The sequence below is a fragment of the Staurois parvus genome, unplaced genomic scaffold, assembly GCF_062004578.1.
Source record: "Staurois parvus isolate SC_StPar_1 unplaced genomic scaffold, SC_StPar_1.0 ptg000189l, whole genome shotgun sequence".
NCBI lineage: Eukaryota > Metazoa > Chordata > Amphibia > Anura > Ranidae > Staurois > Staurois parvus.
This window is the reverse complement of record NW_028317985.1, coordinates 205,907-224,021: the sequence shown is the minus strand read 5'-3', so window position 1 is coordinate 224,021 and position 18,115 is coordinate 205,907. Positions and strand designations below refer to the sequence as shown.

Sequence of the window (18,115 nt, the reverse complement as noted above, 5' to 3'; positions counted from 1 at the left end):
TGGAAAATGTAGGTTAAAAACCATCTGTTTAGCTGTGTTTGCATAACGCGTTTATGCACGTTTGCGTTTAGAAGCGTTTTTTAAAAATAAGCACAGGAGAACCTCCCAAATGCCCAGAATACACTGAAAAGTGGTAAATTATGAACTATCTCAGACTGTTTCAGAGAAATACAGAGAGTAGAAGCAGAGACAGCAGTATGTGTTGAGATTAGCTTAGGTGTGAGTTACTCATTAACATTTCTTTTGTTTCCAAGGGTGGGAAGGTGTCTGGTGGAGGGAGTCACTAAGGTCACCTGGCAGGGGGGTCTTCATGAGGAATTTGAGGTGTGAATGGTCATTAACATATCTTTTGTTTCCAAGGGTGGGAGAGGTCTGAGGTGTGAATTGGTCATTACAATGTGTGACAAGCTTGGTAGGAACATCCTGTGTTCAGTGTTTTGTCCATCTGAGCGCCTTGAAAACGCTTTGCATGCATTTTTCATGATGAAAAAAGGCTCTAGACAGCATCGGGAACTGGAAGAGTAAAAAAAAATTTCAGATACAAACGCTTATAAATGCGATTTGATGCATTTAGATGTGTTTATCCGCGTTTACAAGCATTTTGCGTTTGAAACGCTGATAAAATCGACTGCTGATGCAACTGTCCTTATGCAACTGAGGACAGAGGGAATGTGATCACATATAAAAAAAAAAGGGAAACATATTTATAATGTTTTTGACAATATTGCTTATGAAGTTTCCTTGACTTTTTTGCCCTATACCTGGTTTGAACGCTTCAGCATGCTGGTGATCCTCCTGAACTGTGTCACTCTGGGAATGTTCCATCCATGTGAAGACGTTGCCTGTGATTCCCAGCGCTGCAAAATTCTGCAGGTAAGTGCCCAGTTACGTTGACATACTGCTTGAAAGAGATGATTTTGGTTCTCCTGTAGTCTCATGATTTGGTTTGTCCTCAATATAGTAGACATCTTCTAGGTTACGGAATAGCTAGGAACCATGACCACACTCTGGCAAGTCCTACCCAACACTCAACACCTTCCTCTTGGCTGGGGAGGCCACTCATTGCTTTTTTTGATGGACAACTGGGAGACTGTTCCGAACTTGATCACGCAAACTCTGGTTGCAATTTGCAACATAGACCTCCATGGTTTTCTGGGTGCTCTAATTATACATTGAAGCTGTGTGCAGACATCTGGAAGTTCCCACTGTACAGATCAGGAGTTAGTTAAGATTAACAGGCCACATGCACTTGACTGTGATTCCTCAGGAAGGATGTAAGGGCTGGTGGACCTTTGCTTGGGGAAACATCAAAGGTGATACATTGGCCTAGCAACACGGGCCAAGTCAGCAGGGACAATTAAGACCACAAAGGACCCTGTCCCTGGGTGACACAGATCATTTGTTTTAATTGTACAATTAAAGAATGGAACACATTAAGCCTCACTCAGGCCCATCTCAGCTCCTCTCCAGTTTTACCATATTTTATTGGGTCATGTCCCACCCATTCTGGATAGGTATTAAGTTATCCATCTCTCCTCATAAACCATCCCCCTCTCCTCATAAACCATCCCAACTTCTGTCTCTGCTATCTTGTGGTCACTGGTTGGATCCTCAGTTGTATATCGTGGTAAGTAAATCTCCTCATGTAATATTATTATTATTATACAGTATTTATATAGCGCCAAAGGGTATGCTCAGCGCTGTACATTATAGTGGGGGACATAACATGAGACAAGACAGTAACAATACAATACACGAGGGGTTCGAGGGCCCTGCTCTTCCAAGCTTACAATCTAGGAGGGAGGGGAAGGTGGTACAGGAGGAGATGGCTGTGGGGGATAGAGTGGGGGGAGGAGTGGAGGAGGTTAGTTGTTAGGTGAGGTCAGGTGTTAGGTGAGGTTGGGGTAGGCTTCCCTGAAGAGGAGGGTTTTCAGGGTGCGCCTGAAGGTGAGGAGGGTAGGTGACAGTCTGATGGATTGGGGTAGGGAGTTCCAGAGGATGGGGAAGTCCTGGAGAAGTCCTGCAATCGAGTGTGGGAGAAGGAGACCAGGGAGCTAGAGAGTAGGAGGTCCTGTGAGGAGCGGAGGGCACGGGTAGGGTAGTATTTGGGTATCAGGTCAGTTATGTAGTTTGGGGCGGCGTTGTGAATGGCTTTGTAGGTCAGAGTTAGCAGTATGTTTATTTTAATATTAAATCCATAAACGCCATATGCAAGGACAACCTCACAATTGCACAACTATACACAAAGCTGCAAATCTCCAACTTTGACATTGTCGTATGAGGATTTTTTTTTCCACATGTCCAGAGGATCATATGGGATACACAGGAACCAGGATATCTACTAACTTGTATTGAGTACATTAAGATCTGTTTTGTCTTACATCTTTGTTAAGCAAAACCTAAAAGTAAGGACTAGGAACCTAGGAACTGAAGTCTGCAACATGTTGGGTATTAGCTGTAATGTGTGGTCAACAAAATTGCACATTAGGGAAGACTTACCTGCCAAATGGAACCCCCTCCTTGACACCCTGCCGCCACCACTTTCATCTACCTAAACCAATGTCTTTGGTTGCCTTCATTGGCTAGACTGGGCTAACATAACCTCCATGCATGCAGGAGATGACATTAATATACACCGAACTGTGCATTAACAGCTATTAAAGAATTATTGCCAGAAGAGAAATACAGAGTCTCTTTTTTTGATAAATACCTACCTACTAGCAGTTTTTTGATTTACACTTTTAGTGGCACATGGGGCCATCTAGGTGCAATATGTCCCTCCCCGCTTGTTAGTGCAACCAGCAGGTGCTGTGTCCATTCCCTTTGCCTGCAGCCTATCAAAGTCTATGGGGATTGGGCTGAACGCCGTTCTGAGTGGCACCTGCATCTAGTGCTTTATGCATTTAGATAGCAATATCCAGAACATTCTGTGCATTCATCCCTGAGGGCACTTGCCCTTTAGCAGGGGGCAGGCAGAAAGGATGGACACTGCACCTGTTCCTCCCGTGTGCAATAAAACACCAGGAAGCATGCACTGCGCTTAAACATCAAAACCTTCCATGCCATGCTCCCTAACGCGTTTCACCCCCCATGGGCTTAAACATAAGATTAAGCCCATGACTGGTAAAACACCTTAGAGCAGGGGTGTCCAAACTATGGCCCTCCAGGTGTTGAGGAACTGCAAGTCCCATGAGGCCTTGCAAGACTCTGATATCCACAGACAAGACACCCAGAGGCAGAGGCATGATGGGACTTGTAGTACTTCAACAGCTGGAGGGCCATAGTTTGGACAGCCCTGCCTTAGAGGAATGTGGTTTGGGAGGAAATGGAACTAAAGCCTTCCGGCCACATTTGAAATCAAGCAGCTTTAGGTGTGTGCTTCCATCTTTTCTATGTATTTCTTTTGTTACAGGACTCATATAATGGATAACAGTTCCTTTAAAGTCACTAATCCTAATGGCCTTCTCTGGCCCCCATACTGTTTAAAACACCTGGACCAGGAGCTGTGCCCTGTGTGGGGCAGACGTCCATCTCTGTCCAATGGTGGGCCTCACCGTAAAAATGGCCTTCTAGGAAAATCAGTTTGCTCATCACTGCTTGAACAAGCCTGCATATGTCTGTCGTTCAGGATGGGGCTGCACAGCTGTGGGGCTCTGGGACGGGGTTGCCAGCCAGCCAAGAATTTATAGACTTCTGTAAAAAATATGTTGGTTAGATAGGGTTACCCGTAAAGTCTGTGCAAAAAAATGAATGCTGCTTTTTTCTGTCTGCATTGAAATATCAGCCAATAATAGTTGCCTTACTACAATGACCCACTCCAGGGTTGTTTATCTATATAACACCTCTCCGCAGGTCAGATATATTTGTATAATGCCACTAATGGAACAAAAGTCCAAAAATAAAAATTTAATATATTGCAGCTTACCAGTCCCTAGATATGGTAGCCGCATTAGCTTTCCTTTTTTCAGGCTAGGAACATTTTCATGAAGTACAAAAAAAAACAGTCGATCCTGCCAGAAATCCAGCGCTGAAAAGACAAAAATTATGTTTTGTTTGCTGTCTGTGTCCCATCGGGCAGATTTTCTTTCAACGCCTGTCCCGTAGACACATCAAAAGGTGAGAGGAAATCTCTTCATACTGAGGAGGAATCTCCTCTTAGTTGTAACCGGAACCGGTGTCCCCAATGGAAAAATTCCACTCATCTCTTGTTCTGAGGACAATTGTAGGTTTTTTAGATCTCCCTTTACTTTCTGCTGCAGTGAAAACCGGTGAACTTTGCTAAGCTCCTGTAGTCTCAGAGCTGATTGGTTGACCATTAAAAAAGAACCAATCAGTGGGAGTTCTAAGCAGGAAACTACGCCAATCAACAGGACAAGAGAAAATATTGAGAATTCTGACTTTTTGTGTGTAAAAACTTTTTAAAGGGAAACTAAAATGGCATAAGGTCAGTTTCTAAGTTTCCACATTTATAAATTGTTTTATATTTTTTTCTGAATATATTTCTTTTTCGAAGCAAAAAATACAGGGTTCATCCATGACACAAAGCATGCTAGGCTTTCTAATAGGCAAGCCCAGCACTGTTGGCATCATTATTGGCAGCCTGTATATAATTGGCAAATTCAGGAAAGAAGGAGGGGCATGTCCTCTCTGAACCAAGCAGATAAGTGAGTAGTCTGATAGCTCCTGGTCCTCATGTCTTTTCCTATTAATGGGATTTATAGCACAAAATTCAGACATTCATATTTAAAAAAAACTTTTAAAGGGAAACCATAATGGCACATGGTCAGTTTCAACGTTTCCATATTAAAATCCAATGTCTTATATTTTTTCTGAATATATTTATTTTTCGAAGCAAAAAATACAGGGTGCATCCATGACACAAAGCATGCTAGGCTTTCTAATAGGCAAGCCCAGCACTGTTGGCATCATTATTGGCAGCCTGTATATAATTGGCAAATTCAGGAAAGGAGGGGCATGTCCCTCTGAGCCATTCAGATGAGTGTGTGTAGTGTGATGGCTCCTGCCCTTCCAGTCTGTTCTTCTTACTTGGATTTATAACTCATAATTCAAAAATTCATAAGTAAAAACCTTTTTAAAGTAAAACTATAATAACTTATGGACAGTTTCCAAATTTAAAAACCAATGTCTTTTCTTTTTTTGAAAATTTTTATTATTATAAACAAGTAATTCAGGGTTCATCCATGACACAAAACATGCTAGGCTTTCTAATAGAGAAGTCCAGCACTGTTGGCATGGTTATTGGTGGCCTGTAAATATTTAGCAGATAGGAAGGAGGTAGAGAGCACGTCCCTCTGAGCCATTTAGGTAAGTGTGTAATCTGATGGCTTCTGCTCTTCAAGTCTGGTCCTCTTACTTGGATTTATAGTTCATAATTCAGTAATTCACATGTATAAACCCTTTTAAAGGGAAACCATAATAAACATATGGCCAGTTTCTAAATTTATAAACCAATGTCTTATATTTTTTTCTGAATATTTGTATTATTATAAACAGATAATACAGGGTTCATCCATGACATAAAGCATGCTAGGCTTTCTAACAAGCAAGCCCAGCACTATTGACATGGTTATTGCCAGTCTGTGTATAAATAGCAAAGCCAAAGAAAGAAAAGGGTGTATCCCTCAAATGAGGTCTCTTCTTCGTATTTGAATTCATAGCAGGGGTGGACTGGGACTGACAACTCATGGGGCCCCCGGGCAATAGGGGATCATGGGGCCCCTGTGTCCTTGCCCAAACTCAAAAAAGCCTATGAAAAAGGTACCAGGGGCATCTCATGGGGCCCCCTACTGACCCCGGGCCCTCGGGCAGTGCCCATGTTTCCAAATGGTCAGTCCGCCCCTGATTCATAGCACATAATTCATTAATTCATATATAATATTTCACTTTGACCTGATTAACAAGAAATCTAACATTGATTATTTTTTATAATGATAAATACAATTGAAAAAAAAAGAAAACAATAATAATAAATGATTAATTTGTGAAATAATAGAAATAAAATATAAAAGGTACAATCCCTGCAAGTTTTGGCACCATACTAAAATATCATTCATAGCACATAATTGATTAATTCATAGATAATATTTCACTTTGACCTGATTAACAAGAAATCTAACATTGATTATTTTTTATAATGATAAATACAATTGAAAAAAAAAGAAAACAATAATAATAAATGATTAATTTGTGAAATAATAGAAATAAAATATAAAAGGTACAATCCCTGCAAGTTTTGGCACCATACTAAAATATCATTCATAGCACATAATTGATTAATTCATAGATAATATTTCACTTTGACCTGATTAACAAGAAATCTAACATTGATTATTTTTTATAATGATAAATACAATTGAAAAAAAAAGAAAACAATAATAATAAATGATTAATTTGTGAAATAATAGAAATAAAATATAAAAGGTACAATCCCTGCAAGTTTTGGCACCATACTAAAATATCATTCATAGCACATAATTGATTAATTCATAGATAATATTTCACTTTGACCTGATTAACAAGAAATCTAACTTTGATTATTTTTTATAATGATAAATACAATTGAAAAAAATAATAATAAATGACTAATTTGTGAAATAATAGAAATAAAATATAAAAGGTACAATCTCTGCAAGTTTTGGCACCATACTAAAATATCATTAAAATACATAAAGTAAAAAAAAACAACACTAAGGTAAACTCATGCAGGTTTATCCAAGCATAATAATTAGTGCTAGGTCAAAACAAACTATCAGATTTCAACTTACTGTTGTCAAAGCGCTGAGAGTTCAGTTTTGATTGGCTGCTCCGGTTTAATGTGTTTTCCACTTTGCGCGTTATTAAAAAATCTTTAATATGCACTGCTGTGGAATAAAGGCTGAAGTGGCTGTTGAAATGCATTAATTGGTTCTTATCAGCTATTCTCTGTTAAGTCTTTGAATTATCTTCTTTCCTCAATGCAGGGATTTGATGATTTCATTTTTGCCTTTTTCGCTGTGGAAATGATAATCAAAATGTTTGCTCTTGGAATATTTGGGAAGAAATGCTATTTGGGAGATACCTGGAACCGTTTAGATTTTTTCATAGTCATCGCAGGGTAAGTGCAATTATTGATATTACCATATTTTTATTGCTTATATAATATTCCCATGTAATGAGATTTTTTATATGAGGTTTTATGGTATTAGCAAAACCAGAATATATTAGGGAGCAGATGATCAATTCTTAAGATCGACGTAAAGTGGCTGTAGCATCAGATATATTTTTCATGTTAGGTACATGTATGCTAAGCCTTGTGTATGTGTACACTCCAGGTATTGATTCATTTCTTATAGAGATCTCAGTTCTGCAATGACGATGCCTTTATCTGCCTTTCACTTCATAAGAAGTCCTTCAGAAGGACACTGCCTTTTTTTCAGGCATCCTCCAGGGTCAGAACCCTCTTCCTGGGCTGAGATGCCTGTTGAGAGATGACAAGGTCTTGTAAATCCTGGGGTTTGTGCAGTTCTTGGCTGTGCTTAAAAATGTCATACGCAGATAAGCCCCTGTTGCAGCCTCTTACCTTGCAACTTGCTACTAAGGGTTCAGGTCAATATGGCCCCCCTGGGTTATGTTGCCAAAATTCTGAAACATAGATTGAAATTCCTCACCGAGATTGTTTTGACAAATTTTATTCCAAATACTAGTTGAGGACAACCCCAACGTGTTTCTGGGGCCTGACATCACCCTTTATTAGGGCTTAGCAGAGTCTGAAGTTCATAACCTGATGTATGGTCAGATCACTGGGGTTGAGAAAACTGAGGAAATACTTTACACTGCCTGCAGGGGGCATCATCTCAGCCTAGGCAAAGTCACTTGACTGGGGCTCAAGAACTGCTTTGAATAATTCACTCTCTCCATTGGACCTGGTTATCTGGACCTGAAAGTGATGGGAAAATTTTGACCAGAACAGGGATAGATGGGAAATTTCCTTACTTCTGGTTGGGTGTACAAGAAATGTCTTGTTTTCCTAAACTGGGGGCTGAACATTACTGTGTTGTTGTGTATACATTCACATTTCAGTATTTCATTTTTTTACTTTAATCCCAGGTTATGAACTTCAGACTCTGCTAAGCCCTAATGAAGGGTGATGTCAGGACCCAGAAACATGTTGGGGTTGTCCTCAACTAGTATTTGGAATAAAATTTGGGAATTAAACATCTGGGTGAGGAATTTCAATCTATGTTTCAGAATTTTGGCAACATAACCCAGGTGGGCCATTTTGACCTGAACCCTTAGTGTGTGGAAGCTGCCTACCCGCCAACCATGCACGCTAAAGGAACCACAGCAACACAATAGTGCCACCCACTGGGACATAACATGGTTGTCTATCTTTAGCTTCAGGTTCCGGCATCATCGACCTACACCACCAGAGCCCCCAACTCATGTATAGCAGTATGTGGGCAAGGTGAAGATGATGGGTGGTGATGTCATGATCAATCAGAGAATGCTTTATGTTAATTGAAAGTAAATAAATAAAAGGCATTTTTGAATGGTGGTGATGCTGAACACGTGACCTCCTGTGGTCAGTAGGCAGAAGGGAATTTGTCTGCATCGAACCCTGAAGATTGCAGCCCTCACTGTATGTAAGGGACTACTACAATGATTATGGCTAGGTGACACAGCAGCCTATTCAAATTCGGCTAGCACTCGTCAGGGGGGGAGGAGCCAGGAGCACCAGTGAGGGACCCAAGAAGTGGAGGATTGAGTCTGCTCAGTGCAAAACCATTACACAGAGCAGGAAAGTTTGTTTTTCAAAAGGTAAGTATTTTAGTAGATGGCTGACAGGAGGGAACATTTGAAGGACACTTCACTGGAAGTGAAGTTGCCCTTTAACCCCTTTAGTAAGACATACTGTATGTGCGGCACCAAAAGGGTGGGCTTTAACACCCATACAACGCACGTATGTTTTGCTAGGCGGCTGACGTTCTTGTGCTAAAACTGAACAAACTAATGAAGCTGAGTTGTGGAAGACAGCTTTTGGTCACCACTGACGAACGATAGTCAGCAGGACTGGCTCCAGACCATGTGACAGCCAATCACAGTGGTCCCCACGTTCAGAATTATTTAAAGGAATGCTGGGGTGAGCAGGAAAGGGTTAAAAATGTGTGTCTAAAATAACCAGAATTAATTTTTTCACATATCTATCTATTTGTAGGTTAGTTTATTATAAGACCTAACATAGGCAGGGGTATTTATTAAAACGCTGTGCCAAATAGGAGCCTTCTATGTCCATAGAGTCATTGCCAAGTTAACCGTTACATACGGCTAAATGTGATCTGGGCGTCTAGGCTCCGATGACCTCTGGCCATGAAGGGGTTGACACAACATCCAGCATTGTAATTATGCCATAGTTCTTCTTTAATTGAATCATTGATGTGCTCTCCCGCAAGGTCACTCCCAGGACAGGGTAGGTGCTAACCACAGACATGTAGAGTGTGTAGTCTGGATAATTTGGCCCGCGCCTTCAATTTTTCCTTTAAACACGAGGTGTTAGCCATCACTGTAAGGAAATATAGTATTATTTTCTTAAAAGAAAAAAAAAACAAAAAACGGAAAGTGACATTTTCCTTTGCAGTTCTCTCTGTTCAAAAAGGCGAAAAGCAGACACCTGGTTCAAATTATAGTCTGTTTCAGCGCACAAGAATCTGCTGGCCGTGGTGAAGAATCCACATAAAACTCAGCTTGACACGGCCAAAAGTGTGGTGTTCCTGAGGCATGAGGCACCTCAGATCTCTTGTTTTACCGACTAGCGTGGAGCACACGGGGAGCTGTCGCTAATGAACTGGAATTTCCTGGAATGGACTGGACGTTCGTTCGGTTCCTTTAAAGTCCAGGCCCAAAGGATGTCTGGAGCGTTAGAAAGTTAACGAGCTGTAGGACGTGCTAAATCACAAGGTATCTTCCTATTAGGAAGACGGATTCAAGCCATGGATGAAGACGGTTGGGAAAGTTTTTATCAATAAAAAATAAAATACTAATAATAAAAAGTCTTTCCAGGCAACTAACAAGATGCCATACATGCCAGGGAAATGAAATAAAACTCTTCCTTTTTATTATTTTAAGATAACTAGATCCTCCTGGAAAATTGTTTGCCTGGAGTTCAGCTTTAAGTAGCTTTAAGTCAGACCTCGGCATCAGTACAGCAGGACTTTGGGACGGATGCATGAGCTCAGATGTTTAACCACCTCAGTACCAGCATCTTACATCCCCCTCCTGTCCAGGTCATTTGTCAGTTTTCAATGCTGTGATAATTTGACTGACAGTTACTCTGTCATCCAACACACATTTTTGATAGACAGAACTTTTTTTTTTGGTGGTATTTAATCACTACAGGTTTTTTTTTTAATTTCTTACTATATCAGTAAAAAAGAACGAAAAAAAGTTCCTTTTCTGTTGTTAAATAGAATAAATAAATGGGTACCCCAAGGTGATCATATTTTTTGCCACAATGTTTTTGTGAATAAAGAATGTTGGTATTGAGGTGGCTAAGGTGCGCTTAGTCTTTAAAAGTTGCCCACTGAAATCAAGTGCAAGCCTTCCATTCTTAGTGAAAGGAAGTTCTCTGGAGGATAAAATTGCATTGCTCTGTAATTATATTGTGTGCACTGGCTAGATGGCATGGATCAAGCCAAAACACTTGAAGAAGTATGGCCAAAGCTCCTATGACCATACATCTGTTGGTTACAAGAGTACACCTGTAGTTGTGCTCTCTTGTGCCCCGTATTCAGCCCAGGGGCGGACTGACCATTTGGAAACTCGGGCACTGCCCGAGGGCCTGGGGTCAGTAGGGGGCCCCATGAGATGCCCCTCGTACCTTTTTCATAGGCTTTTTTGAGTTTGGGCAAGGACACGGGCCCCATGATCCCCTATTGCCCGGGGGCCCCATGGGTTGTCAGTCCGCCCCTGATTCAGCCTGTCCAGACTCTGGAGGGATCCCTACTTTAATGTCGGGATCCACCCAGATGCCTGACTGGCAGCTGGCTCAGCCTCCTAGTGCGCCACTGAGAGCATGAGTCAGCCACTCCCACCCCCTCCACAGCCCAACTCCAATGAGCCCTGGACAGTGACTGACAGTTACTTTCTGCTCCCTGAAGACCAAGAACTAAGAGATCAGGCGTCTTTGATCACTTCCTCGGTCTTAGAGACGGCGGGGGACAGATACAGCATCGATGCTCCTCAAAACAATTCAATAATCATTGATGGTTTAAAGCCCAACCCCTGTATATATATCCCCCCCCCTCGCAACAGTAAACTACAAGTCACAGTTCAGAGCCAATAACTGGATGAGGTTCGACTTCTCCACTACCATGGGTTTGGGATTTGCAGTCCTAGCAAATTTTTGGGAGAATTGTTTTTCAAATTAAATTGCATTGCATGGTCTATAAACTATGGCTAGCAGGCTTAGAAGGGCTAGTAAGGGTTCTTTTGGATAAACAAGTCCCCTCACTATAAAACGGGGGAACAGAGCAGCCATGGTGTCAGTGAATTGGAAACTGTTGTAGGGAAATCTGACAAAGGGAGAGATTAGCGTCAGTTAGCAAACTGTCATTTTGATTGGTAGCTCTTTTGGCAGTCACCCCTTTCCTGCCTTTTTTGTTCTTAATATTTTTTGTTGCTTGGATCAGCTATGTCTGTGAACTAATTTGTCTGATGGCATTTTAGATGGCAGCCTTCAACAGGTTCACTGGCTGCCCAAGGGAAATTTCTACAGTGCTATTTACAATGGTACTGCAGCAATAAACATCCACCACCGCACATCTGCAGTGCTACACAATAGTGATGGGCCAAACATCCCCCTGATCGGTTCGCGGTCGAACATTCGAACCTAACGAAAGTTGAACCGTGAACTTCGAACAGATGGAACAATCCACTAAGCAGTATTTTACCACATCTGAGTATGCCATAAGGTACCGCACAGCTGCTGAACACATTTTTTAAGGTTTCAGCTGTCAGCGGGATTCTCCACTGACAGCTGAATGTAAAAAGAATTGTCAGCAATTAAAACTTTTTTTTTTTAAATGCCTTGGGGGTCCCCCCCCCCCAAATCCATGCCAGACCCTTATTCGAGCATGCAGCTCGGCAGGTCAGCAAAGGGGGGGGGATGAGCGAGCACCCCTCCTCCTGAACCGAACCAGGCCACATGCCCTCAACATGGGGAGGGTACTTTAGGGCAGGGGGCTCCCCCCCCCCTCAAAGCATCTTGTCCCAGTGTTGATGGGAACAAAGGCCTCTTCCCCACAACCGTGACCCATGTGAATGAGTATGGGGTATATGGTACCGCTACTCATTCACAAAAAAAGTGTAGTGTAAAAAATGAGAGTAGACAGTCTTTGACAAGTCCTTTAGTGAAAGCAAACATTTAAAAAATGTCCCCTGAAGTAGATCCAATGTCAATCTCGATGCCTGCCGCCACCGCCTTCCCAAAAAAAGAAAAAAAAACACTCCACTCTCAATGCTGGCTCCCGCCATCTGTCAGCTGCGCCGGGATGACAGTTCTTAAATATGGTGATAGCATCACAAGGGATTTTTGATATTTTTTCATTTTTTTGTTCCTTTTCAGTAGCCTCCAAGACATGTTGAAGTTTTTCAGATTCCACCTTATACTCCTTATTACCTATAAATGGTGTCAGGTTTTCTCTTGTTTTGTTGATCTCCATATCTAAACTTATGAGTTTTTCCTTTTCCTTATTATTAGGAATGTTTAGCTGACTGGTCTACTTTCTTTCTTAGTTTTTATTATTCTGCAAATAAATCTTTTGGCTTTCAATAAAGCAGCAAGAAACCTGCAAACCAGGCGCAATCAACCCATTGCCCTTTACTGGACTGGCTATGCTAAACTGCTGCAAACTGAAAATGTGATTGGTTGCTGTAGTTCCTGCACATAATTGCTATTAATATTAGCAAAGGTCATTGTTGCAATTTGGTTTCTAATGTATCCCACGTATGTTCTTGTATTTAGGATGCTGGAATATTCTCTGGATCTTCAAAATGTCAGCTTCTCAGCTGTACGCACAGTCAGAGTTTTACGTCCTCTAAGAGCCATTAACCGAGTGCCAAGTAAGTTTCTTTAAATAAACTGTATATTCCATGTAATAGTATGCAAAATGAAATATAAGTATAGTATGAATATTGCTCTAACAGATTGTAGTTGTATAGTTGCTTAATTTCAGCTCTTTTTTCTAGTTTTTTATGAAGGTGGAACACAGTCTCACTTTAGGGTCACATTGAAGTGAATCTGTGCTTTGCCATTGCAGGGCAAAGCAGGCAAAGCAACAGGTTCACTTTAACAGGGAGGCTTCCCAAGCAGGACAGTTTCAACTTTCCTGTACAGTTGCAAAAAAAAGTATGTGAACCCCTTGGGATTACGTGGAGTTTTGCATGAATTGGGCATAAAATGTGCTCTGAACGTCATCTAAGTCACAACAATAGAAGAACACAGTCTGCTGAACATAATACTACACAAACATTAGATGTTGCCATGGTTTAATTGCACATAACATGTAAACATTCACACTGCAGGGAGGAAAAAGTATGTGAGGCCCTAGCCTCTAGTAATTCATCCCCCATATAGTAATTCATCCCCCATATAGTAATTCATCCTCCATAGTAATTCATCCTCCATAGTAATTCATCCCCCATATAGTAATTCATCCCCCCTATAGTAATTCATCCCCCCTATAGTAATTCATCCCCCATAGTAATTCATCCCCCATATAGTAATTCATCCCCCCTATAGTAATTCATCCCCCCTATAGTAATTCATCCCCCCCATATAGTAATTCATCCCCTATAGTAATTCATCCCCCATAGTAATTCATCCCCCATAGTAATTCATCCCCCATATAGTAATTCATCCCCCCTGTAGTAATTCATCCCCCCCATATAGTAATTCATCCCCCCTATAGTAATTCATCCCCCATATTAATTCATCCCTCATATAGTAGTAGTAAGTAAGTAGCAAGTAGTAAGCCAAGTCCCACCTGTGTCAATTCACTTACCTTTGCTCCGCGCGTTCCTCTCGCCATGTTCCCGCGCCGCTCCGGTCTTCAGGGCGGACTGTGAGAGGAGCCTAGCTCCTCTCACGTTCGTCACATTGCCCCGCCTACACACATCCTGACAGCCAATCACTGGCTATCAGGATGTGAGTGGCAGCGAGACTGGCCAATCATTGCATTTGAGCGCGCTGCCCTGGCTGTTTTTTTTTTTTGGATCACGCTGCAGAGTCCCTGCCGCCCGAGAGGGAGGGAGGGGAGCGGGCGCCCAGCACACAAGAGCCGCATTAAAGCGTGTAAAGAGCCGCATGTGGCTCGCGAGCCGCGGCTTGCCGACCACTGCTCTAGGGTAAAAAGGTCAAGAAAGGCTACTTTAGAGTTTCAGGAGGCATTTTCATCTCTACTGCAATATAGAATATTGGGGGATTAAAGACCTGTTCAAACTGCAAAGCGCCGCCCCACAATGCACGGTGCTGAACTGTGTTGCGGCATGCTCATTCAGAATGAATGTGCTGCAATGCACCTTAACATATAAAAAATAGGGCTTGCTGAATCATAACGCAGCCCACTGCAACTCACATCATTGTGGTTCACTGTGGACTCCTGCTCTACCCATGTGTGGTGGCCAGTCACCAAGCACTAACTCTGTCGTCTGGACAGAAGGTGAGTGAGTCACATGCCTCTCATACCTGGAAATGTTGGGAATTGCATGGGCTGCATGCAGGCAGCCTATGTAATTGTATGGGGACACAACGTCTGCAAAGACACAGCCACTCATCCTAATTTGAGGTGGTACATTGCAGGCGCAGGAGCCTTAGGTAGACTGCTATTAAAACATTAGGCAAAGATGTTCTGGTGATGTTCCAAAGGGGTGTCTGCGTAATAAATGGGCTGTTCTTGTGAACAAAGTAACTGAAACAGTAACTGAAGACCACAAAAGCAATAATAGAGTCTGAAATATCGAAGGGCCACATCAAAATATTCGAAAACCTGAGGTTCTATTCCAGGTGCTACAATCATTGCGTTTCAGAGACCGCTTGCAAATGCTCTTTATCAGGGCTACAACGTGACATGAAAATATAAAAATATATTAAAAAATAAAAAACATGTATGGTTTGAAAAGGGTACAGACGACAATTGTACTCTTGGATTCCTTGCGTCAAGCCTACATTGATCTAGCTGATCAAAGGAGCTCAATATACCTAGTGTGCTCAAGCCCTTATGGAAAGGGTAGGGAGACAGTGTTTAGGGCAGGTTTTTTGAAGTACAGCTTCTATATAAATGATGCTGGTGATGTTGGGGGTACTAACCCCCCCCCCCCAACATGACCTAGGGTTCCCCAATTGTAAAAAAAGTTGAGAGATGTTGACATATAAAGTCTAGCTTTAATTTCAGCCAGAGTCTTACGAGTCCAAAATCTGAGGGAGCCTTGGTAGCTCTGCCAGAAAAAAAACCTTCTACAGTAAAGTGTAATAGTTGGTAACCTTCAGGTAATAATTAATGAATGTTATAAAAAAAAAGTGATGTTGTCTCTTCAAGACATTTCACTGCTTCTTGTGGAACATGCCTTGAAAACGTCATTGTTTTTGCCTGAGTATTTGACAGTATATTTTAAATTTCCCCAGGTGGACTGAGCTCCCCCAGGGTGCCTATAATTTATTCAGTGTTGATTTCAGTTTGACAATATTTGTAATAGTGGTCTGACTGGCAGGAAAAGACGTTATGAATTGCCTAACCAAAAAACAGGCTGTATAACCTGAGTTGGTGTATTTGTCTCATATTTATCAGGAATTTTTTTTTTACAAAGAATTTACAGTGGTTCTTCGTATGTTCTTCTTTAGTATGGTCAGGAATGGAAAAAAGACATAATAAATGCATATAAACTATATACTGTGTATATATATATATATATATATGTATGTGTGTGTGTATATATATATATATATACTGTATATATATATATATGTGTGTGTACTGTATATATATATATATATATATATATATGTGTGTGTACTGTATATAATACCGTATTTTAAATTATATATATATATATATATATATATATATATATATATATATATATATATATACATACACACACCGTACTTTCCGGCGTATAAGGCGACTGGGTGTATAAGATGACCCCCTAATTTTCCAGTTAAAACATAGGTTTTGGGCTATATTCGCCGTATAAGACTACCCCCATGTTCATCCTCTGACATCATAAGTTCATGATTGACATCTTGTGATACATTTGTAAGACAGTCATCATATGGATCAAATTCCAAATCAGATGGTTACCGCTGGATGTGCGGTAATATGGTAGCTTCAGCTACATACAGTGTACAGTATATATACGGCCCGCTGGATGTGCAGTAATGTACATACAGTATACCGCGCTGAGCCAAGCCGGCTCAAAACAAATGTCCCTATGACAGATTAATCTGTCAGCCCGCTGGATGTGTGGTATATACAGTATACTGAGCCAAGCTGTTTCAAAACATACCAATATGTCCCTACTGTAATCAGCCCGCTGGATGCGTGTATGTACGGTAGCTGAGGCTACATACAGTATACGCTGGGCCAATCACGGCGAGCGATGTATTCTACTAATGAATACAAAGCCTGCTCGCATTGGCTGAGGTTGTGACATCATCAGCCCACCTCTCTGACTCAGCCAATCCGAGCAGGCTTTGCATTCATTAGTAGAATACATCACTCACCATGATTGGCCCAGTGTATACTGTATGTAGCCACAGCTACCGTACATACACGCATCCAGCGGGCTGATTACAGTAGGGACGTACCGGTAAGTTTTGAAAGCGCTTGGCTCAGCGCAGTATACTGTATATACCGCACATCCAGCGGGCTGACAGATTAATCTGCCATAGGGACATTTGTTTTGAGCCAGCTTGGCTCAGCACGGTATACTGTATGTACATTACTGCACATCCAGCCAGCTTGACCCAAACAAACTCAAGGTTCACATTTTATACCCCACGTATAAGACGACCCCCAATTTTTGGGGTATATTTTTAAGTATAAAAAGTAGTCTTATACGCCAGAAAATACTATGTATGTATGTATGTATATATATATATATATATATATATATATATATATATATATATATTCTATCTTTGTCTTATTTAATTAATGTATTGAATATTTTTGTTAGATAATATGTAATATTGCTTGTGATTATTTTGTATTTTCGTATCCAGCCAGCAGGTGGGGCGCGTGTCTCCTTTTATATATTCTTCTGTATCTCCTTTTCTCCCTTTGTAAAAATTCCATTGTTTATGTCATTAGCGAAAGCTGATATATAAAAACACACAGTTGGCTGGAGCAGAATAGTGACTTCTCTCCCTATCTCCCCCTCCCTACATACATTCTGAGGTTTCAGAGACAACATGTCTAAAAGGAGACAAATTCTGCTCTGCTTGTTCTTTAGCCAAACCAGAGTGCTAAATCTGGCCATACACTAGTAGATTTCCATCCTGCTCCTAATTTGTTCAACACTACGCCAAAAACGAACATTGCTTTGACCTCTGTCAATGATTAGGAAATTGAATGAACATTCTTCCAAAAAAATTTTGAACAAAATTCTACTAGTGTAAGGGCAGCTTAAGGGGGTATATACTGCTCAAGGAACACTTTGAAAACACATCAGATCTCAATGGGAAAAAAAATCTCCTGCTGGATCTCTATACTGACATGGACTGGGTGATGTGTTAGGAATGTAAGGATGCCCCATCGTTTGATGGAAATGAAAATGATCAACCTACAGAGGACTGAATTCAAAGACACCCCGAAAATCAAAGAGAAAAAATGATGCAGCAGGTGAGTCCATTTTGCTGAAATGTCGTTGCAGCAACTCAGAATGGTCCTCAGTAATTTGTATGGCCCCCACATGCTTGAATGCATGCCTGACAACGTCGGGACATGCTCCTAATGAGACGATGGATGGTGTCCTGGGGTATTTCCTCTCATATCTGGAGCAAGGCATCACTGAGCTCCTGGACAGTCCGAGGTGCAACCTGCCGACGTCAGATGGACCGAAA

The 18,115-nt window shown here is 41.3% G+C and overlaps 1 protein-coding gene across 3 annotated transcripts in view; it reads left to right on the top strand.

Annotated features, from left to right (window-relative positions):
• Positions 1 to 756: 756 nt before the first annotated feature.
• Positions 757 to 18,115, top strand: part of CACNA1G (calcium voltage-gated channel subunit alpha1 G) — a 132,786-nt gene continuing 115,427 nt past the window's right edge. For all 3 annotated transcript variants that reach the window (XM_089677591.1, XM_089677593.1, XM_089677590.1), the window contains exons 1-3: positions 757 to 873; positions 6,981 to 7,114; positions 13,019 to 13,116. In XM_089677591.1, coding sequence (XP_089533717.1) covers positions 781 to 873; positions 6,981 to 7,114; positions 13,019 to 13,116 — 325 coding nt within the window. In that variant the 5' untranslated portion in view covers positions 757 to 780. The remainder of the gene's footprint in view (positions 874 to 6,980; positions 7,115 to 13,018; positions 13,117 to 18,115) is intronic.